Source organism: Hibiscus syriacus, unplaced genomic scaffold (assembly GCF_006381635.1).
Source record: "Hibiscus syriacus cultivar Baekdansim isolate YM2019G1 unplaced genomic scaffold, ASM638163v2 tig00110299_pilon, whole genome shotgun sequence".
In the NCBI taxonomy this organism is placed as follows: Eukaryota; Viridiplantae; Streptophyta; class Magnoliopsida; order Malvales; family Malvaceae; genus Hibiscus; species Hibiscus syriacus.
In genome coordinates this window covers 1,061,975-1,089,297 of record NW_024062668.1, presented here as the reverse complement: position 1 = coordinate 1,089,297, position 27,323 = coordinate 1,061,975, and the positions used below count along the sequence as shown (strand labels likewise).

Here is a 27,323-nt window from a genome sequence, read left to right as displayed (position 1 = left end):
ATTTATCCAAGTTATAATTATATACAGGGACAAGTATCAAAACAACACGTGAACATTGATAGTATGTGTAATGTAATATATAAATTTTTATTTTGTGTAATTATACTTTCAAAAAATCTGATTCTGATGTAGAAGTACACATACAATTTTAATTTTAATTCGATTATATATATTTTTGAAAATAAACTTATCTATTTATTTTTATATCAAAAAAATTTATTATATATAATATGTAAATGTAAAATGGTGATATATTGATAATAAGTTAGTAGAACACATTCATACGCTTGCCGTAATTGAATTTTGTTATAAATATATTTTTGATGTATTAAAGTGTGGAATTAAGAAATTGCACTAAAATAGTTACCCTTAACATTTATATCAATTATAAAATGAAGAGTTAAAGAGAAATATGCTTATAGCAAGTCTGGCAACGGTATAGGACAAATTAACACATGTGACCGATCAACTCCAAGAAAGAACAAGAGATGAAAGAAAAACCAGTAGGAAAAGGTTGAAAAGTCCCCAACATCCAAATAAAAAAAGGCTGCTGACTTTTCTGGGTAAATTACGCATTTAAGTATATAAACTATCAGTTTTGATCCGTTTTAGTATCTAAACTTTTAATTTTTTTAAAATTATATCTGAAATTTAGTTTTTATTTCATTTTATTATCTCGTTGTTAAAAGGCTTAATTTTTGTTTCATTTTGATATCCCGTTCAAAATTTAATGTTAAATTTTAAAAGATTAAAGTTTAGACATAGACAAAATCTGATAATTTAGATGCTAAATTCGTTAAGTTTAATAACGAGGTACTAAAATGAAATAAAAATTACATATTAGGTATGTTTTTGAAAAAGTTTAAAGTTTAAGTACTAAAAAGATCAAAACTGATAGTTTATATACTTAACGAATATTTACCCCTTTTTTCTTTCACGAATGAATTATCTCACCCTAGCCGTTATTTACCCCTAAAATAGCGAGCCGTACCGGATAATTCCCCGAGCCTCTTTTGTCAGCTAACAAAAAGTGTGCACTTAAAAAAGAGTACTGAAGAAAAAGTCCAAAACCAAACGCAACTTTTTCCTCCAATTTTACTTCATTTGTTTTACTATTCAGCAATCACTGCAAAAGTTTTATTTTTTTTCTCGGATTTTCCTTTCCCTAAATTCATCTCTTCAAATGCTTTGTAATTATCCACTTAAAACCTGATTTTTATTTCTCACCATCCTTGTTTTTTCTTTAATTCTCTGTTTATCAGTTGCTCGATTATAAACTGAAACCCGACCCGATTGTGGAGTAAGAGCCTAATTTTTCATTATGAATTTGAATATTTCATTTAGAAGAGTGTTGATTTTGTTATAATTGCATATCTGAGGGGGAAAATCAAGCTTTCGATTCGGTTGCTCGGAAAATGCAAAGACTGCAGCGGTACATGACGAGGAGTAATAGTATCGCTAGAGGGAAGAGGAGTTTGGAAGGATATGAGGACCAGGAGCCGGAGCCAAAGCCAAAGCGTCCCGCTTTAGCTAGGTATTTTTCTTATGTTTATTCCCTTTTTCTGCTGTGTAAGTACTGCTTTGTTTGTTTGCTAGTCTTGTGTGTATCCTAGTCGTTGCTTTTTGTATTTGTATTTTTTTTCCATCAGACGGGGAAAAAGAGAAATGACAATAAACATTGTTTTCAACTATTGTTTAGCTTTCATTTGTCTTTCGGAGAACTTTTATATTAATTCTGATTATGATTTTGCTGTAAGTTTCTAGGTGGCGAATTGCTAGTGGTAAAAGCATTAACAAATCATGGTAATTGGGCGAAATCAAAATAAAAGTATTTTTGTACTCTGCCTGGTGATTTTTTCCACGCATAAGGTTTTTTATTTTTTTGTCATTCGATTCTGTGGCACACTGGGGAATTTAAAATCTTAGTATCATGGTTATGACATGATTGGGTCTCTCTCTATACGGCCTAGTGCTTTTTTTGAATATATTGCATGTTTATGTTATGCAGTGTAATTGTAGAAGCTCTTAAGGTGGACAGCTTGCAGAAACTTTGCTCATCTTTGGAACCCATTCTTCGTAGAGTTGTAAGACCTATTTCCTACTCTTTGTGATCAATACACTTGTTGTGGAGGATTTCAGGATATGATAGAGGGTCTATGCATGATCAGTGCATCTGCTTTTCGTTTTTTTTTATTCTTTTGATAAAGAGTTGGTTCAATTGTCGTTTAGCCAAGATTTTTTTTATAAGAATAGGAGGCCTTGTTAAAAACCCTTTCATAACCGTCAAAATACTAAGGTATCTCGACGAATATTGAAAGGATAAAAAGAGTGCCTCATAATTTTATTACCAACCAAGAAAACAAACAGTAAAAAATGTCCAGTACAACAACATCTTACAACATAAATAAACCTCCTCGAAAAACCAAAAACACAAGCTCATTCAATTCCTATCTTAGCTAATTCATCCGTCTGACAATTCACAACTCTTTTGACATGCCTTACAATAACATTCCTATCTACTACCAAAGTCACAATTTCCTTCACTAACGAAATAAATAAAGTACAAGAACCTGGAATCTTGATCCAATCTAAGGCTTTGCTGCAATCACTCTCCAAAATAAATCTTCCCCTTGAGCTCCAATTCGAATTCATGAAGAACAATAAACCGGTTTTGATAATCAACAACTTTACTAAAATTGGAGGGCCCGAACCAACATTTTTAGAAAAGGTCCCCAACACCGTACCATCTTCATCCCTTAGTAAACCACCTATTCCTCCTTTAATCCAAAACTTATCCACAACCCAGTCAACATTCATCTTGAAGAAACCCTTAGGAGGAGGGCACCAAGACAACGAGCTAGCGAGGGGTTTATTACAACACACCCAAGAATCAGCTAAAGCATGATTACCTACAAGACAATCGAAAGGAATTGGGACAACAATAAATTTCGCTGAGAACTAAGAAACAAGTCTATACCTTGTTAAGAAAATCAACAATGTGTTGTCTAACTTCCTTCCTTCAAAATAATCTCGTTTCTATACTTTCAGACCGATCATAAAATCTCCCTAGAATAAACAACCAAATTTTCGAGCGAGGCACCAACAACATCCAAACTGAAATTAAAGTAACCGGGCTTTCTGGAACAGCGAAATGAACATCTCACATCTTCAAAAAAATAGACCATAATCTCCAAACTATCGAACAAGACACAAACAAATGAGAAACCATTTCCGGAGTCAAACCGCACAGGGGGCAGAGATTGTCCAGGATCCTAGGAACTCCACGTTTCACCAACTCAACTTTAACTCCTACCTTCGTACGAAAAACTTTCCAAATAAAAACATCCACCCAAGGAGGGGCCACCCCAAGGCAAACAAGTTTTGACCAAGCCAGATCCACATTCTCTTTCTCATTTAATGATTTTAAACAAGATTTAACAAAATAAGCGCCTTCTCCATTTCGTGTCCAAACAGAGGAATCTTCTATAGAAACATCAACATAAAAATTGCAAAAAATATATTTTAATTCGAGCTAATGCTCCAACTCCTAGTCCGCAAGGTTTCTCCTCACCTGGATGTCCCAAAACCATCCTGACTGACTTTGTTTTTTGAAATCAGAAATTCTTCCCCATTTGTTAACCGAAAGAATATACATCCTTGGAACTCAGTCTTTTAAAGGCACACTCTGTACCCAAACATCATGCCAAAAAAGTATAGAATCCCCTTTACCCACTTTTAAACGAAAATGATTTCTAAGACAATCACCAAAAGCATCCTTAGCCAAGCAACTTTTAACCACCCCTTTCCAAATCCAAGAAGCTTTAGAAAAATCCGATCTCTCGTCTGAAATAGCCCTCGGATCCACATCGTTCTTGCAGCAAATCACTATTTTCCACCACGAATTAGATTCACTTGCAAATCTCCACGACCATTTGCCTAAGAGCGTTCTATTAAACAAATTAAGATCAGTAATCCCTAAATGCCTAGATCCTTAGGCTTACAAACAGACGACCAACTAACCTAGTGGATCTTTCTCTTATCATTCGAACCTCCCCATAAAAAATTCGCCATAATCGAATTCAACCTTGATAAGACACAAGGTGGCAACCTGAAAATAGACAAAAAAATAAATAGGCAGTGAGCATAAAATTGATTTAATCAATATCACCCTCTCCCAAGAGAAAGGGAAGTTGCTTTCCATCCCGAATGCTTCTTATAAAACCTCTGAATAATCGGTTCCCAGAGAGCCACTGAACTATTTCTCATTATAAGGGGCAACCCTAAATAATCTGATAGAAGAGAACCCACTGAACAACCAATCGAACAATCCCACTTGTTCAAAACAGTAGCATCAACATTAATACCAAAAATTTTGCTTTTTGACAGGTTTAACTGCAACCCAGATATAAACTCAAACAAGGAGAGAATCCTGAACACATTCTTCAATTCCCCACCCTTTGCATTACAGAAAATAATAGGGTCGTCAGTAAACTATAAAATGTGACAACATAAAGGAATTATCTGAGTCGTCAATCTTAAACCCCCTTAAAAGCCCAATATTCACTGCCTTAGCTAGTATTAAACTCATCACCTCTCCCACCAAATTGAATATCAGCGGAGACAATAAACAACCTTGACGAAGACCTCTTGTAATCGAAAACTCCTCTGAATGATACCCATTCACTAGAACATCGATAGATGCCGAAGATATATAGGATTTTATCCAAGAACACCACCTTTGTCCGAAACCCATTTATTCCATTATTTAAAAAAAAATCCAATTCACCGAATCGTAAGCTCTTTTGAAGTCAACCTTAAAAAAACCTTTTTGACCTTTCTTCCTCCAGTAGTCAATTCTTTCGTTTGCAACTAGCGAACAATCCAATATTTGCCTTCCCGGAATAAAAGCAAACTGAGAATGTCTAATTATCGAATCAATGCACACCCTTAACCTTCTCGACAACACATTGGACAAAATCTTGTAAAGTCCCCTGACCAAACTAATAGGCATGTAGTCTTCCACACTAGCCGAATTTACCTTCTTGGGGATGAGGGTTATAAAAGAATGGTTAACCACCTTTTCCCATTGTTTCCCCCTGAAAAAGTCTTTAAAAGAACTTACAATACCATCTTTTAATCAAGGCTAGAACTTCTTAAAGAAATCCATATTCAAGCCATCTGGACCAAGCGCTTTATTGCTGTCGGTAGAGGCAATAGCCTCCCAAATCTCTTTCTCTGTAAACTGAATCTCCAAAAAAGAGCTTTGCACCTCGGACAATTTAGAGAAATTCATGTTCATATCCTCCACCTCAATCGTATTATCCAGATTGTACGCCTTTTAAAAAAAATTCAACACAAGTTTTTATTTTCCTAGGGTTCGAAATCAACTCATCACCAACCTTCAAAGATTTGATAAAATTCAATCTCCCTCTATTCGCCAACATTGATGAAAAAATCTAGAATTTCTATCATCCTCCAAAAACCACTTAACTCTAGACTTTTGAAACCAATTTGCTCATTATTCCTATATAACTTCCAAAGCTCCTTTATAGCTTTAGCAACATCTTCGATTGAAAATGTGGAGTATCCCTACTGTATAGCCATCTCCATATCATGGATGGAATGTTCCAAGTCAAAAATTAAGCAGACAGCACAAGGAGCCTAATTTTTTACCACTTTTTTATGGCTGCTTTAGACCCTTTTAAAACACTAAAAATTCCCTTTTTCCTACCTCCTTTTTGAAGCTCCTTCAGTTCCTGTTCCATCATTTCTTTAAAATCGCCTTCATCCATAAGATAGTTGAATAGCCTAAAAGGCTTAGGTCCCCAATTCACCCCGCTGTTCTCCAGGAAAATGGCGTTATGATTTGAAATGGATCTCAGCAATAAAGATTGGCTAACATTCGGAAAGGCTGATAGAAACCGAGGATCGACCAGAAACCTATCCAACCTAACAAAGGTCAAATACTCCCTATTATTGTTCCAAGTAAAACTACCTCCAGCCGAAGGAAGATCATTCAGATTAGCTTGATGAATAAACTCACTGAACACTCTCACTGAGAACCCATTCTGAGGACCACCCAATTTCTCTTTCTTTGATTGATACGCGTTAAAGTCACCCCCAAACAGGTCGGACAATCTAGTTGAATAACAAAAGAGAGAATATCATTGAAGAAAGCCTCCTTTTCTGAGTTTACTGACATACCATACACATTAATAAGACAAATCAGACCCGAATACCCCTTCAGATTGCCAATAATAGCCATAAACCTACTGTGCAAAGTTTTAGAGTGAAAACTAAACACCTTCTTATCCCACAATGTGACTAAACCTCACGCTACTCCTTCTGCAGGAGACCAGATGCAACCCCGCAACAGATTTCCTCCGAGCCTTCTAACAAGAATGGGTTTCACCGAATCCACTTTTGATTCTTGAATAAATAAGAAAGATGGCTTCTTTTCCAATATCAAATTCCTCACCGCTCTTGACTTCTCCTTCCTTCCAAGATCCCCTATGTTTCACGATATTATGCTAACTTTAACATTATAAATTAAATAAAAAGATACCTAAAGGTTTTAATTTGAAATAAACAAGTATTGATCATTTCCTCTCTTTCTCTAAAAAAATATATGAGAGAGATAGTTAGAGAGAGAAACGGAGCGAGTGCGTATGGGAGTCCCTCCTCCGATGAGGAATGGACTGTCTTTGTTGACAACCTTAGTAAGAGAGTTTCTAGAAGTGAGCTTAGAGAGATTTTCATCCAGTATGGCAGAATAGTCAGGGTTTATATTCCAAATTTTATTTTTAAACCGAAATACAAATCGTCCACGTTTGCTTTTGTGCAATTTACGTTAGAGGAAAGTTGCAATAGAGCTGTTCAGAATGTGAATAGAACTCTGATTGATGGGAAGCGAGTGACAGTGGGGGTGGCAAAGTACAAGAAGAATAGGAGAAGAGGCATAGTGGGGTATAAGCGTCAACCGGAAGGTATCAAATCAGGCACAGGGGTCAGAGGTAGGCAACATATGCAAACGGAAAGAACGAGTAGTCTGAGGAATGGCAGATCGTACGAGGAAGTGCTGAAGGGGGATAGCGCGAAGAACATGGAGTTTGAACTAGTGGAGAGAGAAGGAGGTCAGTCTGTGAAAGAAAATAGAGTTAGGAATGTATGGGATATGCACATTCCTACGGATGATTATGGCTGGGTGAAGTATTCATTAACAGGTAGTCAAATATTCCATGCAGCTGGACATGGTGAAGGAGGCATTCGTAAAGGAGGGATTTCAGGTAAAGATAGTAAATTGGGGTTTCGTAGGGAATGCTGGCATTGTTATGTTCAAGTCAAATGAAGATTTCGGTAAGGGTGGTCGGAGTACGTGACAAAATGTTTTCCTGGTTTCAATGGTTATCTCCGGTATTGAGTGATGAAGGTGTTCCAATGGCGTATGGTTTGGTAGAGTTAGTAGGGCCACCACTTCTTTGCTGGAATGAACTATTCCTGGAAAGATTAGCAGGAAGGTGGGGAGACCTTGTTTGTATTCTGGATGAGACCAGAAATAAAGAGGATCTCTCATCGGCCAGACTGTTGATGAGGGTTGCAAGTCCTTATGACATTCAAGAGTCATTATTGTAGGGTCTTATGGAAGATTTTTTAAGGTCAAAATTACTTTGGGAGGAAGTTATTATACACCCCCGGCTATAATCGGAGAAAAGTTACAGAAGAGGTCTGATGATGGTAGTAGTTCAGGGAAGGAAATAGGCATTCGGGGAATGTCAACAGTGGTAGTGGGGACAGAGGGGAACACGTGGAGACAAAGAAATTTAGAAAGTGGGGGGATTAAGGAAGGTGGGGAACAGTTCCCTGAAAAGACGTCCCACACGAAATCCAATAGTGATGGGCTGTCAGGGAATCTGGAATGTGAAGTGGAGCCAGTTTTTAATATGGAATATGCGGGTCTTGGGCTGAGAGCAGTGGTGGATCCGAGCTGCTCAGCCCAATCTGATTCAAACTGGGATTCCTTTTCACCAGTTACTAAAATTATTCCTACTGGGCCGGCGGTTAAGGTGAGGTGGGATGATGTAGGAGAGAATAACAAGTTTCAGTCTCTTCATGATTTAGTAGAGGTGGATAGCTGCGATTTAATTGGAAAAGTAGGTGAGGGTTTCCATGTAGTCGAAGAAAATAGAATGGAGATGGAAGTGGTAAGTCAATTGGTGCAGGAGGAAAACAAGGAGGTAAGTGTAAAGAGTGTTAAGAGGTGGAAGAGAGGATTTCCTGTGTCTGCTTGTATGACTATTCGATCAGCGCAGGATGGGAGAAAGAAAAGAGGTCAATATGCTAGAGTTTATAAAAGGTCGAGGAATAGGAAAATATGGCTAAATTTGTGTAAAGAAGCTGATTTTATTGGTTCAGAGGCTAATACGATTCAAGAACAGAAGGGATCAGATTGCAGAATATTACAACAGCCGTCGGCAGTAGTGTCAGAGTGTGCGGCACCTGATGTGTTTTCATCTCCAAAGTTAGGAAGAGTTCGCAGAAAGAATAGAAGAGGTTTAATTTATCAAGCCTTGGAGTTGGTTAATATTCACACAGCCTACTCTCCTCATTTTTCTAAGCTGGTAGAGGAAGCTATGGCCACTTGGGAAGTATGTCTGATGTTAGGCATCTCTTTCAAGGATGGGAAGGAGAAATTTATTGAAAAGATTATTTGCCTTGAGAATGGTTCGGAGGTTGTAAAGGATGATGGATATGATGGTTAGGTTTTGCGGTTGGATGGGTTTGGTTGGGGCGTTTGGGAGTGATACATTTGTATACAGAATTTAAGAATTTTTTCGTGGAACATTAGAGGTTTAGGGAGGAGGGAGAAGATCGCTTATGTCGCTAAGCTTGTAAGAAGGTCAAACCAGTTCTGGTGTTTATTCAAGAATCCAAGCTAGAACATTGTAAGGAGTCTATTCTAAGGAGGTTAGGAGGGAGTATGTTAAAGGGAGTGAAGTTGTCTCCAGCACAGGGATCTAAAGGTGGCTTGATTAGTATGTGGAATGAGAATATGTTTAAAGTCACCAATCAGCATGTGCACAGCAGGTTTTTGGCATTGGTGGGGTATTTTGTGAATGATCAAAAGGAGTTCGTATTTATTAATGTATACGGCCCGGCTATTGAAGACGAAAAGGAGGATTTTTTTGGGGAGTTGTTGTGTTTTGTAGTTTCGTTGAATTTACCAGTTTGTATAGGGGGGATTTTAATGCGTATATTGATCCGGAAGAAAAGCTAGGGAAAGCTCAGAACTGGCATACTTTAAATATTTTCAAAACATTTGTGCAGAGAGCTAAGCTCATTGATCTGCCCATGTCAGGAGGGTCTTTTACATGGAGTAGTTTTAGAGAAGATTCAACATGGGTTAGGCTTGATCGGTTCTTGTTAAGTGACAGTTTTCTCAAATGTTTTCCTAAGATTTCACAGAGACTTCTTTCGATCTCTATGTCTGATCATAAACCAGTTTTGCTGGAAGATGTTTGTATAAATTGGGGCCCAAAACCTTTTAGATTCTTCAATTATCTTTTACAGGAGAAAGGCTTTGATGATTTTGTGGTTAATCTTGTGGCAGTTGAGAAGAATAAGAGGAATTTTGTGGGAATTTTCAGAATGCTTCAGAACGCTAAAAACCAGATTAGAAGTTGGCCTGGAATCAGCAATGTTGGGCTGTCAGACTCCATTTCGGTTCTTGAAGGGAAGATAGAGAATTGGGAAAGGAAGTCGCAAGTTGGAATCTTGTCCAAAGGGGAGTGGGATCAGATGGTAGAATGTAAAAAGGAGTTGTGGAGGCTGTTAAGGAATGAAGAGAGCATATGGTGTCAGAAGTCCAGGAGTAGGTGGATTAAGGATGGGGACAGAAATACGAGGTTCTTTCACTTGAGTGCTTTAACAAGAAACAGGATCAACTCTATTCATTCATTGAAAATTAAGGGAGAATTTATCTCGGACTCAGGAAAAATTAGAAGTAGTGTGTTCAATTTCTTCAAGACGGATTACAACACTAATTCAGTAATGGAGGTTGAGTGCCTAAATATGGATTTTGCACAACTTTCTGCAATTCAGAGTACATCTTTGGAGGTGGAATTCTCTGAGCAAGAAGTGTGTCAAGTAATCTCTTCTTCGGATAGTGCAAAAGCCCCTGGCCCGGATGGTTTTACCATGGGTTTTTATAAGAAATATTGGGAAAATCTTAAGGAGAAGATCATGGAGTTTTTATCTGATTTCTATCAAGGTAAGTCATGGGAGCATGGAGTCAATCATGCGTTTATAACCTTGATTCCTAAGAAAGGTACTCCCGAGAGCATTGAAGATTATAGACCCATTAGTCTTGTGGGCAGCTTGTACAAAATCCTCTCAAAAGTTCTATCAAAAAGACTTATTTCTTGTATCAAGGATATCATTAGTCCGTCTCAGTTCGCTTTTATTCCGGGTAGACAATTGTTGGACTGTGCATTTTTAGCTAATGAAGGAATTGATTTTTGGAGGAAGCAAGGACTTAAAGGGGTTATTTTCAAAGTGGATTTCAGTAGAGCTTACGATACTGTTGAATGGCAGATTCTTCAAAGGCTAATGAAGGAGATGGGGTTTGGAGAGAGGTGGTGTTCTTGGATCTCACAATGTATCTCTACAGCTTCTATTTCGGTTCTAGTGAATGGGTCTCCTACTAAGGAGTTTTCTATTGCTAAAGGCTTGAGGCAAGGGTGTAGCCTTTCTCCTCTTTTGTTCAATTTGGTCGGGGAATTACTTCATAGGATGTTGACTAAAGCAGTGGATTTGGGTATGTTCGAAGGTTTCTCCTTTGGTAAAAATCAAAATTCATTCTCTTTGTCCCATCTTCAGTTTGCAGATGACTTAATTATTTTTTGCCGAGCATCAATTACGCAGATTATGAATGTTAGAAGAATTTTGAGGATTTTCAGCTTAATGACGGGGCTCCATCTAAACTTAGCCAAAAGTAAACTTTTCGGAATTAATGTGGAGAGTAACATCCTTGAAGATTGGGCTAAGAGATTGGTTGTTCTATTGGTTCATTTCCCACGGAATACTTAGGCCTTCCTTTGGGGGCGAAAACGAATTTGGAGAAGTTATGGGATCCGGTTATTGTCAACGTTAATAAGAAATTGGCGGGTTGGAAAGTTACTTCTTTATCTATGGCTGGTAGATTGGTATTAATAAAGTCGATGTTGTCATCCTTACCTATTTTTTACCTTTCTATTTTTAAGATGCCTTCTTCTATTTGTCAGAGGTTAAATTCATTGATGTCGGATTTTTTATTGGGGAGTAGGGCGACAAGAAGAGAATGCACTGGGTGCGCTGGGACTATGTATGCAAGCCGTTGAGTGGAGGAGGATTGGGAGTGGTGGATTTGAAGGTTACAAATCGAGCGTTATTGGGCAAGTGGGTTTGGAAGTTTGCCAATGACAAGAATTCGATGTGGAAGAAACTATTATGCAGCAAACACAATGTGAGCTATCAATCCATGGATATTAATAGAGCTTGCTTTCGTAAAGACTCTTGGATATGGAGGGGAATTGTGAATAACTATTTTAAGGAGTATGTTATTGGAGGTTGTCTTAGATCTCATGCTAAGCTTCAAATAGGTAATGGTAAATCTATTTCTTTTTGGAGTGATACGTGATAGGGGATTTCCCTTTAAAACTTCGGTTTCCTAGAATGTATGCCCTTTCTTCAGATAAATTGGGTAAGGTAGCTGATTTTGGGAGTTTCGTTTTGTCTGGATGGGTTTGGAATATCAAGACCAGGAGGAACCTTTGTGATTGGGAGGTTGAGCAGTTCGTTGAGTTGTTGGACACCATAAAAAATATTAAACTAATGGAGCCTTTGGAAGACTGTTTGTTGTGGGTTGGTTCGGGTGATGGGCAGTTTTCTGTTAAAGCATGCAGGAATGCTCTGTCTGTTCCTCTTAAGGACTCAGTTCAGTGGGAAAAAGTCGTCTGGCAGGGTTTAGTTCCTCCTCGAGTGGAGACTTTCCTTTGGCAATTGTCACATCAAAAGTAACTGTGAGAGTGGAGTTGTTGAGCAGGGGGTTGATTTAGGGGAGAACATTCTCTGCCCGTTGTGTAATCAAGGGGTTGAATCTATTCAGCATCTATTTATTCATTGTCCTGTATCCTGTGAACTATGGATGAAAATTATTGGGTATTGGGGTATTCGGCTTGCTCTGCCGCAAGACCCTCCTAATTTACTCAGTTCATGGGCCGAATTGAGGCCATATTCTGCTATATGGAAGTTTATTCCAGGGGCAGTTTTTTGGTCCATTTGGAAGTTAAGGAATGAGATCATCTTCGACAAAGGAAAGTTGGACAGTATCTCTTTGTTTTTCACGGTTCGATTCAGAGTAGCTAAGTGGTTTGTAGCCAAGTATCCACTTTTTTCAACTCAGGTTGATTTCTTAATTGGGGACCCCTCTGTGGCTGACAACCTTTCAGACTCTAAGGTTTTGGACAGTAGTGTGGTCTGCTGGATTCCTCCTCCACTGGATTTCTTTAAGATGAATGTGGACGGGGCGGTGAGTAGTGTGGGGATGGTGGCAGGTATTGGGGGAATTCTAAGGGACTGGAATCGGGTTGTTCTGTCTTCATTTTCAGTAAATGCAGGTCCTAATACTCCTATCCTAGCAGAATTGAAGGCTATCAAGAAAGGTATTGACATCTTTGTTGCATTTATATGGGCTTCGAAGGGTAGGCTCATTATTGAAAGTGATTCAAAGACAGCAGTGGATTGGATTAAAGATAAGAGTTCAGTCCCTATTTACTTGTCTAATTTTGTGAAGAAGATTGCGTCTGCTGTTTCTGGATATCAGTTCATTATCAGGTGGATTCCTAGGTGTTGTAATTGTGAGGCGGACAAGCTAGCGAATGAGGGGATTGGCTGATTGTACTGCTTTTAGTTGGTTTGTATGTCTTTGAGGGGAGGTCTTGCAGGAGTGTATCAAGTCTTATGTATTTTTGTAGGAGTGTTTTAAAATTTTATGTAATTGTATTATCATTAATAAATTGATGTACTCTTTTCCTCCATCCACTAGAGGGTCCTTGCCTTAGGGCAGTGGACTTCTTAGAGGGAGGTTTTTAATGAGGCATCCTATTCCTATAAAAATAAAAAATAAAAAGATACCTATTCACCCTGGGGCATTAATTCTCTTCCCCATTACCCATCGCTTTCTCTTTAGCAGTAAATTTTTTAACCAAGGGTTTTTTCCCTCCCCGAAAGGCGACACCTAATAAATTGCTAGCATTCCAAAGAGCATTTGCCTCGTCCTTCTCCTCCGGCCTACATGGGGAAGAACGAGAAGAAGACTGATCTTCATCACCCGCGACGCTTTTTCCTCTGGATCTACAGTATGCCCTCATGAAAAATCTGCTCTCTCATTACTTCAGAAACACAACTCCCTGCATAACGCCTACGATTTGAGTTAGAAGGAGAAAACTGAGAAGAAATCTGCTTCTGAGAAATAGCGTTGATCTCTTCCAAGCCCTTAGTTTCCTCTGAAAATGGCCCAGACACACTGCAATTATCCTCGCTTCTTCCAGGTGGGTCTAATGAGCTATGCCTCCTCCTCAGCCCAATTCGAGAACCTCTTTTCCCATGCTGATCCAAACCATTCTGATCAGGCCCATCATCTAAAATAGCATAATTACCGGTCCCAAAGGCATTAATGGCCCTCTCTCCCCCCACCGCACGAACCGTTATTTCATCCCTCGACAAAATCTACTTCATGGAGGCTACGTAATCATTGCATTCTTCCCTCTCCCTGTCTCGATCCCCCTGAAACATTAATCTCGCCGACATTCCTCCCGCTGCCACCCGCTGCCACCCGCTGCCACCTATCAGATTATCCTGGAGCCAAGACTCCACCCCTCTTGAGACGATCCCATTGACTAATGAGCTTCCCGACCTTCCTGCCCAGTAAAGTCTTCGATCTGAAAAGAATCCGATGAGCGTTCTTCCGATTCATCCTCCGATTCCTCCTCTATTTCGCTCCTGTTCGATCCGGGGGGAAATTTCTCTACCGTTTCAACTTTGATTTTGATCACATAAGACCTTCCATTCGTATTAATTATGACCGACGGTGGAATATCGAAGGGACTAGCCACACGAAGGAGAAGCTGAGCTACCCGAAAATTCTTTTTTTGAAGCGTCTCCTCCTTTATCTCTACCACTGATCCCCACCTTTCAGCCAAACTTCTAAAAAACACTTCACTCCAACAGTTCAAAGGAACTTCCATCAATGAAACCGAACAAAAGGCTAACGAAACACCCCCGTCTACCGAAATCGGAACTGTCCAGTCAAACCACACTTTTAGATCTTCAATTCTTTCCTCCAAAGCTTTCTTTCTTTCTTCTAACGACGAAAACATAATAATAAAAACACTCTTTGAATAACCCTATCTGGCCACTTTCGCATCAAAGCCATCATTACCAATAGCTTCTTGAATAAACTCCATGTCATACGCATCTTTGAGAATACCTGTTAATGACTTCCTGATCCAATCTCTCTTTTCTAAGGGTATGAAAACGTTCAAACTACTCTTCAGATTCCCAACTCCCCCTATATTCTTACCTTGACGGTCAGCCAGCGAACTTCTAACACCCGTCAGAGAGTCCCTATAAGACCTTCCATCATGAAACCTGTTGAACAACGCCTCTCTGACTTCCAGATTCTTTGAAGGAGCCTTTACCCTTCTCTTCGATCTACCATCAGTAGCAATGGTCGAGTCTTTCTTCAACGGGGACTTCTGGAATTTTGCCACCCTTATTGAAATCTTTCTCCCATCAATCGTCGTGTTATTCATCTCCTGAATAGCATTCAACAGATCCTCCTGACTTTTGAAATGAACAAAAGCGAAAGTGAAGTTTCTGTACCTCGGTCTTCTGTTCACAAGGGAATAAACACCCTGCAAACCTTCCCATGATGCTTAAAACGTTCCCACAAAGCTCTCCTAGAAACTCTTTTGCTAAGGTTATCGATGAAGGTCGACCAGATCATTCCAGTGGGGAATGAACCATCTCCACGACTCTCACTCATTTTTCTACCGGCCTTCTTGTTGCCGTTATTTGAAAACTAAGAATTATCAGTGCACATTCAAGGTACAAAGCAAGAAGGTCATTTTAGAAACCAAGTACACTATGAATAGGAAGTATCATCACGACCAACACAAGCAGAATGGTCCTATTTCTCTCAAACTTACAAATACATATCATCGTGATCTTCTCTAGATGCACTTCGAGTAGGAAAAGTCGTATAGCCAAGATTAAAGACCTGCATTAATTATTCTTCTACTGGTTGGAGTTCCACTTCTGAATTGGAGAGCCTTACATGTTTTGTGATATAGGCTTACACATGGACATGCATCTATTGTGCTTTTAGATTTAGGCACAGTTACCTGTTTATTTACATTACACAAACAATTCTTTTTTAAAATGTATAGCAATCAACACTCTTAAAGGTTTCAGTTTCTTATGGGACTGGTTCGAATCTTGTACATTTATGTGATTTGAAGGAAGAATGCTGATTGTCTTGTGTGACTTGTTCATATGTTCTTGCATAAAGCCTACATGCCATATAAGGCATTCCTCCTTTCATTGTCTTTGGACTATACCAACTTTCACCTCACTGTTATCTTGTTAGGTATGAATTAGAATTTAGTGTGATTGATCACCTCTTGGTGCCATGACAAATTGCATGATTCTTCAATATATTTTCAGTTAGATTCATAAGTGTGATTAGACCTTTTAGATGATCTTGTATTACATTTCTCACAATCGTTAGTAATGACTATGCCTTTTAGGATGTTACTCGATCTTCCAGCTCTAGGCCCCTTTGAAGAGGTCAATTTATGTAAATATATATACATATATAGAATTTGAGCATTATTTCTAATTGATCATTTAATTCACACACAAGTGCTCAATGTCCATCTTTTGAGGGTGATTATGTTTTTCTATGGTTTTTGTATCCTATACACTCGTTGTAAAAGGTATGTGTGGTGCATGTGTTGTGTATTCAATTTTTGAAACCAATTTAGAACCTTAATTTTTATGCAATTTGAATAAAATATATTGTGTATTTTGTTATTTTTCCTTTGGGTTATGCTATTATCCTCATGTCTCTTATCATGTTTGCAACTGATGCTTTTGCAGGTAAGTGAAGAGGTGGAAAGAGCTTTGGCAAAATTAGCTTCCCCAACACTTAATGGAAAGTAAATAATTAATGTCTGATCATATATGATTTAATTATTTATTGTCCTTGCTTTGCAGGGTTGCATTGGTCAAGTAACTGTTTAATTTTGGATGAACTTGAGCATTATTAATGCACGGATACATACTTGATTAAAGCCATACAATATGCTGGGTTTTGCCATGATTTTTACTAGGTTTTTTGTTGGTTATGGTATTCTACTTTTCTTGAATAAGCTCAATCCTTTTACAAGAAGCCTAGTGGGAATTAAGTGTAGTTTGTTTTCTTTTTGCTATTTTTTTAACGAAGAACCAGCGTTTCTTTAGCATTAAGGTCAAGTATGCAAGCTTTTTTTCTTTTCTTTTTTATTAGAAGACTTCTAATGCTTTGGTTTTCAGGTCTTCTCCAAAACGGCTTGAAGGTCCAGATGGAAGAAGCTTACAGCTCCACTTCAGGTCCAGGTTGTCCCTCCCTATTTTCACAGGAGGAAAGGTAGAAGGGGAGCAGGGTGCTGCCATCCATATTGTTATGGTTGACTCCAATACTGGACATGTTGTAACAACAGGACCTGAAGCTTCTGTAAAGGTAGATGTTGTTGTGCTTGAAGGTGATTTCAACAATGAGGATGATGAAGATTGGACACAGGAAGAATTTGAAAGCCATGTGGTAAAAGAGCGTGAAGGAAAAAGACCACTGCTAATGGGAGACTTGCAAGTGACCCTCAAAGAAGGTGTTGGAACATTAGGAGACCTCACTTTTACTGACAATTCAAGTTGGATAAGAAGCAGGAAATTCAGGCTTGGCTTGAAGGTTGCTTCTGGATTCTGTGAGGGCATACGTGTACGGGAAGCTAAGACAGAGGCTATTACTGTCAAGGATCACAGAGGGGAATGTGAGTTAATACTTCTACTCTATCTATTTTCATTTGTGTATTTCCTGCAAAATTTTTAATTATGTTGCTTAACAGTGTATAAGATGCACTACCCACCTGCATTGAATGATGAAGTATGGAGATTGGAAAAGATTGGGAAAGATGGGTCATTTCACAAGAGGCTTAACACTGCAGGAATACTAACTGTTGAAGACTTTTTGCGACTTGTTGTCAGGGATCAGAAAAAGTTACGAAATGTGAGTTTGGATTTTGGTTCCGAAATCAAAAGACTATTCCATTGTAGTTGCATTCTGAGTTTTCTGTATGCTGTGTTTGTAGATTCTGGGAAGTGGCATGTCAAATAAGATGAGGGAAGCTCTTTTAGATCATGCAAAGACTTGTGTGCTGAGTGGGAAGCTCTATGTTTACTATACTGATGATTCAAGAACCAATGGTGTTGTTTTCAATAATATCTACGAGTTGAATGGCCTTATTTCTGGGGAACAGTATTTACCTGCCGATTTTCTATCTGATAGTCAGAAGGTGGGTAGTATTATATGCTTTTTTTGCAATTTCTAATGAAATGCAGCATTGCAATAGTTCTTTTCTCTTTGTAGGTTACCATGTGGGATGCTCTAGCAGCAATGTTTTATAGGTGTAAAGAGATATTTCTTTTTGCAGTATTTCTCATATAGTTTATATATAATTTTATTTTTTGAACATGTTGGTTATAGGGCCTATGTTGCTCCGACTCTTAATTTTTCTTGAAGTACCAGTGCAGTGTCCGACACTAGTGTTTGACTCATATTCAAGCAAGAGTATGGCGATAAACCCTAAAGGACCCTTGAATAAATGGGGAAACTTTTCTTAAAAAACTGAACATACCTGTATGTAACACTCATAGCTGTATCCAACGTGCATACCTGCATCTGACACACATACCCATCCCAAGTTTAGTGTAGGACTGTTCTTTACAATTTAACTTTCTTATGTGCTAAGATAAATTATATACAATAATGATTATCTGCTTTCTTTAGAAGCATTGTGTTTTATTTTTAGCTTTTATTTTCTAATTTAGTAAAATAGTTTCATTAATTTAACAATAGAAAAAAAAATTTCTGCAGGTTTATGTAGATTCAATGGTAAAGAAAGCCTATGACAATTGGAATCATGTCATAGAGTATGATGGCCAATCACTGTTGAACTTTAAGCAAAATAGGAGGTCAAGTGCACGAAATGAATTTCAGTCGGGTGCACTGGATTACCCAAGTGCTGTAGATCATCAGCTGCAGTTACCACGGTTGCCAGTTCCAATTCCTACTGAGCAAGTTTATTCAGGCCTACCAGGCGGAGGTAAGCTTTCAGATTACTGGAAATATTTTGCTTTAAGGAGTTTTCAATCTTGTATATCTATCTTCTTGGGAAATATACCTTAGGGCATGTTTGGTTTGGGGAATGTGGATTCTATTCCCGATGGAATCCACATTCTCCCGTTTGGTTGGTCGGTAATATTCCCGGTAATATTTTATTACCAACAGTGAATTTTTTGAGGTATATTACCGGTAATGTCATTACCCTCTTTCCCTTAGGTATTATTGAATTACTGGCGTTTTGGACTAAAATGTCTTTAATTTTTTTTTTCAAAAATATCATTCTTCTATCATTGAATAATAAAATTCTACGAAGGTTAAATTACAAATTTATCCTTAAACTATTTTAGATTTATAAAAAAAAATCTATAATTAAAATTTTATAACAAGTTTAGGGGTTAAAATAAAATTTTACCCTTTTATTAAATATTTTTATATTATCAATTTTGTAAAAAAAATTATATAAATTTTATGGATTTAAATTTTTAAAGAAAATATATAAATATCTTATAGTAATATTATAGTATAATTCAATTTGTTAAAAAAACAAATATATAATAAGGATAATTTGATCAAATATACATTCTAATAATTTTTTATTCCTTTATCCAAACACGGTAATCTTACATTCCTATTAAACCAACCAAACACAAAATACAACATTCTCAATAAACTTATTTCATGATAATGTTTTATTCACACTGGTAATCTTACATTCCGTGAACCAAACGCATCCTTAATATTATAATTGCGTCTTTAATCATCCCCTTAAAGACTTGGTTTGCTCTGTCCTCACGGATAATCAGTAGTGCCTCTTGTTATATATCGTGGATTCTCGTTTCAGATCTCAAGTCTTGGTACAGCTTTCAGGTTTATAACTACCTTTTCTTCGTTTCGTCCAATCGCAGCTAGTTTTTGAGTAACCTCATTTTCTTTTTATCTCAGGGTATAATGATAAACGGTCCACCAGATACTCGGGGCAGTCCCAGATTGAGAATTCAAATTCTCATAAACAACTTGGCAGCACGCAGTTTGCGCCACACGACCAATTAACTGACAATTATCAGCAACCTCAAGGCTTGAAAAATGATAGCAATGTTGTTGGGCTGGCTCTCGGTCCTCCACAACCTTCTTCCATAGAGTTCCAAAACATTGGTTCTTCAATGCAGCCGTTAAATCCTAATCCATTTGATGATTGGACGAACAACCAGGATAAGGGAGTCGAGGACTTCTTTTCGGAGGAAGAGATTCCTATGAGAAGCAATGAAATGCTCGAGAATGAAGATATGCAGCACCTTCTCCGCCTCTTCAGCATGGGAGGTCCTAACGTGACGGAGGACGGTGGGTATGGATTCCCAAATTACATGCCGTCCCCAATGCCAAACTTCGTAGACGAAGATCGTTCACGTCCTGGAAAAGCTGTTGTCGGGTGGCTGAAGATTAAGGCAGCAATGAGATGGGGGTTCTTTATCCGAAAGAAAGCTGCCGAGAGACGGGCACAGATAGAGGAGCTAGAAGAGGAAGAAGAATAGTTATTGGAGTCTTCTTTGTTTAAGCAGAAAGCCTCTGGTTTCCGAATGGCTTCAAGAACTCCATGAACGCCAGACACAAACTAGAGATGCTTCTTGTACAGCAAGCTGTTTCTTTGACTTCCCTTAATTACCGATGGGGTTTGTGTAATGAATAACTGAGTCTGTGTTGCTTTCAAGTTGATGATGCCTTGTACAAGATTGTAACCATTGTGGCCGTCGTGTAGTTTCCTCTTTCAAATGATGTAATGTACAATTATTTGTAATTTTAGTTTCTTATGTCAATGTTACTATTCCATCTCATAATTCAATGACATCCATCTGTTTATTTTTATTTGATTTCATGTACCTTAAGTTTTGTTATGAATCACATTTTAATTAGGTTTAATATAATTTTTTTGTGGTCGTGGCAATTACGTGTCTTCAACACGTATTCTCTTTAGAAGAAATCGATAAGAACTTCCTTGCAAAATATTTTTTTTTTGTTTGAAGAAACTAAAATAAAAATTCTTCAACTGTTTTTATGGACACATTCCTCTGTATAAAACGATTGAATGTGGATAATATTTTGCTGGTTGGTATGGCTTAATTTCAAAATTTACTTTGTTGTAACAATTGGTATTTTTTTAAGGTTTATTGGCTATTAATATAGACCTTTTCTGTGCCAGATTCGCTTCTTCATTGCAACAGACAATATATTTAATCTCCTCTCGTTTTCAGCACTTTCATATCATTAACAATTCATTTCTCTCATTTTCGAAAATCCTTTATTTTCTTTCTCAACTGTTATTTTTAAATTCCTGATCGTCGTGAAGACTAATATCAACTTTGTCCGCTCTAACATTTTAGGTGCACGAGATTTTAAAGAATCGTGTTAACTTCATGGGACTTCGACCATTGTTGCGATTACATTTATCAGGTCGAATTAGTTTCTAAGATAATGAATCATTACGGCAAGATTTCTTATTCTGATTTATTTAATTGTTTATGTTTTCAATCAGCGTTAACAACTCAACTTTATAGTTATTATTTTTGACATCCTGTATCTTCTCTATCATCTTATATTGAACATATTCCTTCGCATGTCCCTCACGTGAAAGTGCAATCACAAGCTCAGAAAGTGATCCACTGTTGTTTAACTTATTCAGCTCATCTTCATAGATGTAATCCTGAATAACCGGTAAATTAATCGAGTAATAAAAAATGTTTATGTTGTTCAACTCTGTATGGATTCTAATCCTAACATTTACCTAAAAAATATAATATTTTTTTTCAGTCTATTATGTTTTGACTCAAATTCATAATGAGTTCAAATTTTGATGTTGAAAATAAAATAAAATAATTATTTTATAATAAATTTCAAATTCATCATTGTCCTGCATGTTACAATTAACAAGTAAATGATATATGGACAGACAATATGAACCCAATAGTTTAAAATTCTTACAAGTATGGATTCTTATAGTTATACAGTTTAAGGTTTTGGCATAAACAAAGGCATTTACGCCAACCCAATCATTGAATTCAGTTTTCTTATGAGACTAACCAAAAAATAAAAATAAAAAATTGATGTTCACTTTCAAGTTGTAGAGTCTTATAATTTTAGGTCAATTAGTTTGTATTTTCTGCAACAATTTGAAATGTTGTATTTTTTCAAATAATAATACAATATGTATGCTAATATGGAATGGTTTAATTGATTGAGTACTCATTAATGTCTTGATAACGTTTTAATATCAAAAATAAGATTCTAAACTTTATAGTAATTTCATTTTAACCTCTCAAAGTAAATAAAATCTTAAATTTTTAGTCAAAATGTAATAAAAGTAAGGGTAAAGTATATAAATCTTAAATTTTTAGTCAAAATGTAATAAACATTAACTTGCTAACTGTGATATGATAAAATTTGATCCCAACATCTTAAACGACTATCATATCCTATTCATCATGTTAACATCCACCTAAAAAGACTGCCAATTTTTAACGAAAAATGACGAGTTTGGAATTTAAGGAATAGTTGGGTGACCATTTCGTAAAGTTTAATAGTCAAGAGACTCAACAAAACAACACTCTATAATCAGGTGATCATTTTATAACTTTTAATAATTAAGTGACTTAATAAAGCAATATGTTATAGTCGATGGACCATTTGTGTACTTTATCCTAAAAGTAATTGATTTTTGTTATACCATCCCATCAGTACATCCAACAAGTTTAAATTATGAAAATCAGTATCGAAACACCACTTTGATAAAATAAAACCACAAACAATCAATTGATATTTTAGAATGTCAAGAATTCGAATTCTTATATTAGTAATTTAAAAAAAAGGTTTATACTTCAACTATTGGATTAACCATACCATTTCCTCCTTCCCATTAGTAGAACAACACAAGTAGACCACGTGTGTTTAATGAGGCTTTCACATGCATGGCAAAACAAAAACCTCAAAAGTCAACTGCGTACTTAGACGTGTACAATGAATCATATCTATGCTCTTCCCCCAAAAAGGCTGGTTCCTTAGCCATGAGAAAGGCCCTCGATTTGCTCCGCTTACCCTGCAATTTTGTTGCCTTGTTTGCTCTACAATACTCCGACTATAAACATAAACCGACATAAGATTTTATGTTAGTGGAGATAAATGTGAACTTTTAAAATTTTGGGTGGTGAATTTGAACTTATAAAATTTTACGGAGAAAAAATAATTTTTTTCAATAAAAATACATAAAAATTTCTAAAATAAATATTAATTTTAAATTTTCATGAGAATAATTGCCCTACCCGCCCCTATATACAAGTCTAACCTAACTTCACCCTTCATTTTCAGACAATATGTGACCTTGTAGGAAATTTCAAATTAATGCTATGTGGCTGCTTAAAGTGGCAATATTATATCTAATTTATTATTATTATTAATCATGTTTTAATAGAAAATTTTATCCAAAAATAAATTTTATTTGTTAATTTTGGGTAAGTTACACATTTAGTATTTAAACTATCAATTTTAGTCTGTTTTAGTTCCTAAACTTTCACTTTTTAAAAAAAACATACTTAAAGTTTAGTTTTTGTTTCATTTTAGTGTCTTCATTTAAAACTTAATGTTAAATTTTGGAAAAAGAATTGAAATTTTAGGTACTAAAATGATCCAAAATTGATAGTTACATACTAAACACATTAAGTTTTTAACGACATTGTACTAAAATAAAACAAAAACTAAATGTTAGGCATGATTTTGAAAAAAAATGAAAGTTTAAGTACTAAAATAGGTTAAATTTGATAGTTTAGATACTAAATACGTAGTCTACCCTAATATTTTAGGGTGAAGTGTATAAATGGTCCTCTAACTATAAGATATTGCTTTTTAAGTCCTCTGACTACTAAAAGTTACAAAATAATCTACTATAGGGAGTTACTTTGTTGAGTCATTTGACTATTAAAAGTTACAAAATGGTCACTCGACTATTCATTATGTTCCAAATTTCTCATTTTTCGTTAAAAATTGATGGCAGACTGAGTTGTATGTTAAATTGTTGACTGAGATATAATAAAATATGATCTCATAATCTCAAACAACTATCATGTCTCGATCAATATGTTAACGTTCAACTCAGATGACCGTTAATTTTTTAGTGGAAAATGATGAGTTTGAATCATAATGAATAATCAAGTGATTATTTTATAACTTTTAATAGTTAAGAAACTTAATAAAGTAATAACCTATAGTCGGGGGACTATATGTTTACTTTACCTAATCTTCTATCACACACAAATTGATTTGAATAAAGAAATTTAGTCATTAAGAAACAAAGTGGGGGAGTAAATAGAAAGAAAAGTTGGGTCGTGTCTTAAGGCTTTAGTAAGAGCACGTGAACTGCCCAAACACAAATAATCTTACGAATAAAGAAATTCTCTTTTTAATCTTTCGCCTCTCTATTTCGAAAAGTATTTGAGTCACTAAAAAGACACGTAACTCTGGTGTAATAAGTTCGAACTCAAAACTTTTATCCTTTAATCACTGATCTTATTTAATTTTAAGGGTAAAATAAGTAAATAGTTTTCGATTATAGGGTATTATTTTATTAAGTCTTTCAACTATTAAAATTTACAAAATGATTCTTCGATTATAAATTATTTTCTTGAGTCTTTTGACTATTAAAAAATTACAAAATAGTCACCAACTATTCATTAGGTTCTAAATTTGTCATTTTCTGTTAAAAAATTGACAATTGTCTAAGTAGGAAGTTAAATGATTACTGAGATATGATAGTCGTTTGAAATTATGGAATCAGATATTATCATATCACAATCAATATATTAACGTTCAACTTAGAATACCGCGTTTGGAACATAATGAATAGTTAAATGACTTTTAACAATCGAGGGACAAAGCAAAACAATACTCTATGATCGGAGAACTATTTGTAATTTTTAATAATCGATGAACTTAATAAAATAATACCCTATCGTCGAGTATCATCCGTATACATTACTCTAATTTTAAATTCATTAATAATAACTTAAGACACAAAACTCATACTGGTCAACCGCCAAGACAATTAAGGAGCATGTGCCTGTACTCTATCATTGTCGAAAATACCGGTAAATTAGGACCATAATTCCTAGGGATGGTGTAACACCCCAACCCGAATCCGACCCGAATACGAGTCTGAGATGTCACATTAATTTTTAAAACCTTTTTCTTACAAAATATTAAAACATTTGAACTCATTTTAGGAAAATATCACAATATTCTATTAAATTGTGTTTCGTATAAAATTTTCAATCAAAAACGTATTTATGAACAGTAAAATACATATGAACAATACCGTATGAACAGTAATTAATAGTGATGAACATGAACTGCTACAGTACCGAATGTTAAAATTTTCCAGATTCAAAGAGGGAAACTGATTCCCCTGCTACAGGGAATCGATACCCTGCTACATTACTGCTACAGTACTTCCGTAAAATACGTATAAAACTCATAAAATTTAAAACGTTCATCATTATACATTTATCATTTACATTTATACGTTTAAAACATTTCCAAAACCTGATCAGAGCGTATCTAATACAAATCCTTTTTATTACATGCCAACTAAATTCTTTCTAACAAAATACATATAATTTGATCTACATTTCTGATCTGATCTTCGGTAAGGAGAACTGACATGTCTTGTTCGTCTTTACTTCTCTTTTCGTTTTCCAAACCTACGTGTGAAAAAATCACACGCTAAGTCGATGACTTAGTGAGGCATATAAACATATAATAAAATCGTAAAACATTTCATACATCATACATGCATTCACATAGATCACATATACATAGCTTAAATCATATTTTATTCACATATATTTCCCATATATTCATCACCTAGCTCACTATCAGATTTTCGTATCATATATCTTATACTAGATTCTTATATCATTACTTTTTTTCTTTGTACCTATTCACAATCACACTAACATGTACTCACACCTATCATTTAACATATACACTCATAAAAATCATATAACATTTTAAGAGTCACTTTTTACCATAGTAACTCCGTCACTGGCTCATCGCAAGCCAATGTTTTTCGATAGCATAAGTACAATTAAATTGCACTCACCTTAGCCTTGCTTTGATTCAATCCTAATCCTTTGATTATTCCGAAACTTGTTTAGGCTCAATATCTACATAAATATAACATTTCCAAACAATTATCAGAAGCCTAAACATTACACTAGATGTTAATAACTTAAGCTGGTTTAATGAACCAAAATTACATTTTTCATTTAGGGGGGAATCGATACCCCCTCAGGGGGGAACCTGTACCCCCTGCACAATCTGGAATTTCGTTCAAGCCCAGAAAAATCACTGTTCATGCCCGAAAATTCACTATATCAACTTAAATTCTTCATGTTTCATTCCCTTTCATATTATTAGCTCAAATATACATACTTAAACTAATTTATATCCATTTATTTCATTTTAAACCTCAAAATACTATTCTCCATATAAAATCAATAATGATACCAAATTTTCCATGTTATCCAAACTTAATTCTAACACTTCTATCTTCTTATTCTCATATATGACAAGCCAAATTCAACTTAAAATTAACCTTATCAACTCTATTTCAAGATTCATTCAAGAACTCAAAATCTTTAATCTTTCCTATACCTTTCATCTTATTGTTTTAGAACAAATTAAGCTTTCCTTAAGCTTAATTATCATCTAATGATCAAAACCCAACCTTTAATTGAACAAATAATCAACTAATGAATAAACTTACCTTTGCCTTTGAGCTCTTACGGGAGGAGAAGAAAATGAAGAAGAAGATGAAATGTTTTCATCTTCCCACGTTTTTATCTATCTCCTATTAAAGGGGATAAAAATATCTTTCATGACAAATGACCATTTTGCCCTTTAATTCTTTGGATAATTACTAATAACTTTCAGGAAATATCCCCAATTAAATCATTGAACTATTCAACTATTTTACTTTGACCAACAAATTCTGAAATATTTCACTTTGGTCACTAACCCGATATTGAGGATGTTATAAATCTTCCTTCCTTTTAAGAAAATTCGTTCTCGAATTTTCATTGCACACTTTGACAATAACATATATTTTAATACTCTCATGTTGTTTCCTTTATTTAATTTTTCCTTCCTTTATTTAATTTTTCCTTCCTTTAGTTTTTCCACTAACTTTTTCCCTTATTTATTCGTCTACTGTCGTTTATCATATAAACAATAACCTCATCCATTTATGTATTTTCTCTCTTTTAATTCTGCATTTTCCTTTGATCTTTCTAAAATTCATATAATGTTACTTATCACGTACACAGTAACCTTCATTTTAATCACTTAACATCATAACTCAATCAAATTTCGTATAAATTTTTAATTACCTTGCAACATTAACCAAACTTTTATTCTATCATCGTTTGACCAAAAACATAACCTTTATTCTACTTCAATTGTGATTAAACAATATTTTTCATAATCAAACAATCTTTCACATTACCTTGCTCATTTTTCTTACTTCTTCATCGAACTTATAATCTACACTTCCATATAACCTTTATCACATTTGATCATTTATACTTCATCCTTTCATTTCTTTATTCCATTATTTCTTCAAAATCTCCATATATATAGGTCATATCTTTTAATTCATGTTCACATATTCTTTTCCTATCACTTATATTCATCTCTATGTACTGCTCTCCTCACATCTTTATAACTTTAATAAGCATCTTCACTTATATAGAACCTCATTCTTTACTATTTCTTGTACTTGTATTTTTTTCCTCAAAACTCCTTTTAA

General features: G+C 35.6%; 1 protein-coding gene across 1 annotated transcript; it reads left to right on the top strand.

Moving 5' to 3' along the window:
- Positions 1 to 1,328: 1,328 nt before the first annotated feature.
- LOC120116530 (calmodulin-binding protein 60 D-like) lies at positions 1,329 to 20,031 on the top strand. Its single transcript, XM_039136996.1, has 8 exons — positions 1,329 to 1,534; positions 2,009 to 2,084; positions 16,198 to 16,256; positions 16,633 to 17,126; positions 17,202 to 17,362; positions 17,445 to 17,648; positions 18,230 to 18,458; positions 19,421 to 20,031. The coding sequence occupies exons 1-8, from the start codon at positions 1,416 to 1,418 to the stop codon at positions 20,005 to 20,007; spliced, it is 1,929 nt and encodes a 642-aa protein (XP_038992927.1). The 5' UTR covers positions 1,329 to 1,415; the 3' UTR covers positions 20,008 to 20,031.
- Positions 20,032 to 27,323: the final 7,292 nt, after the last annotated feature.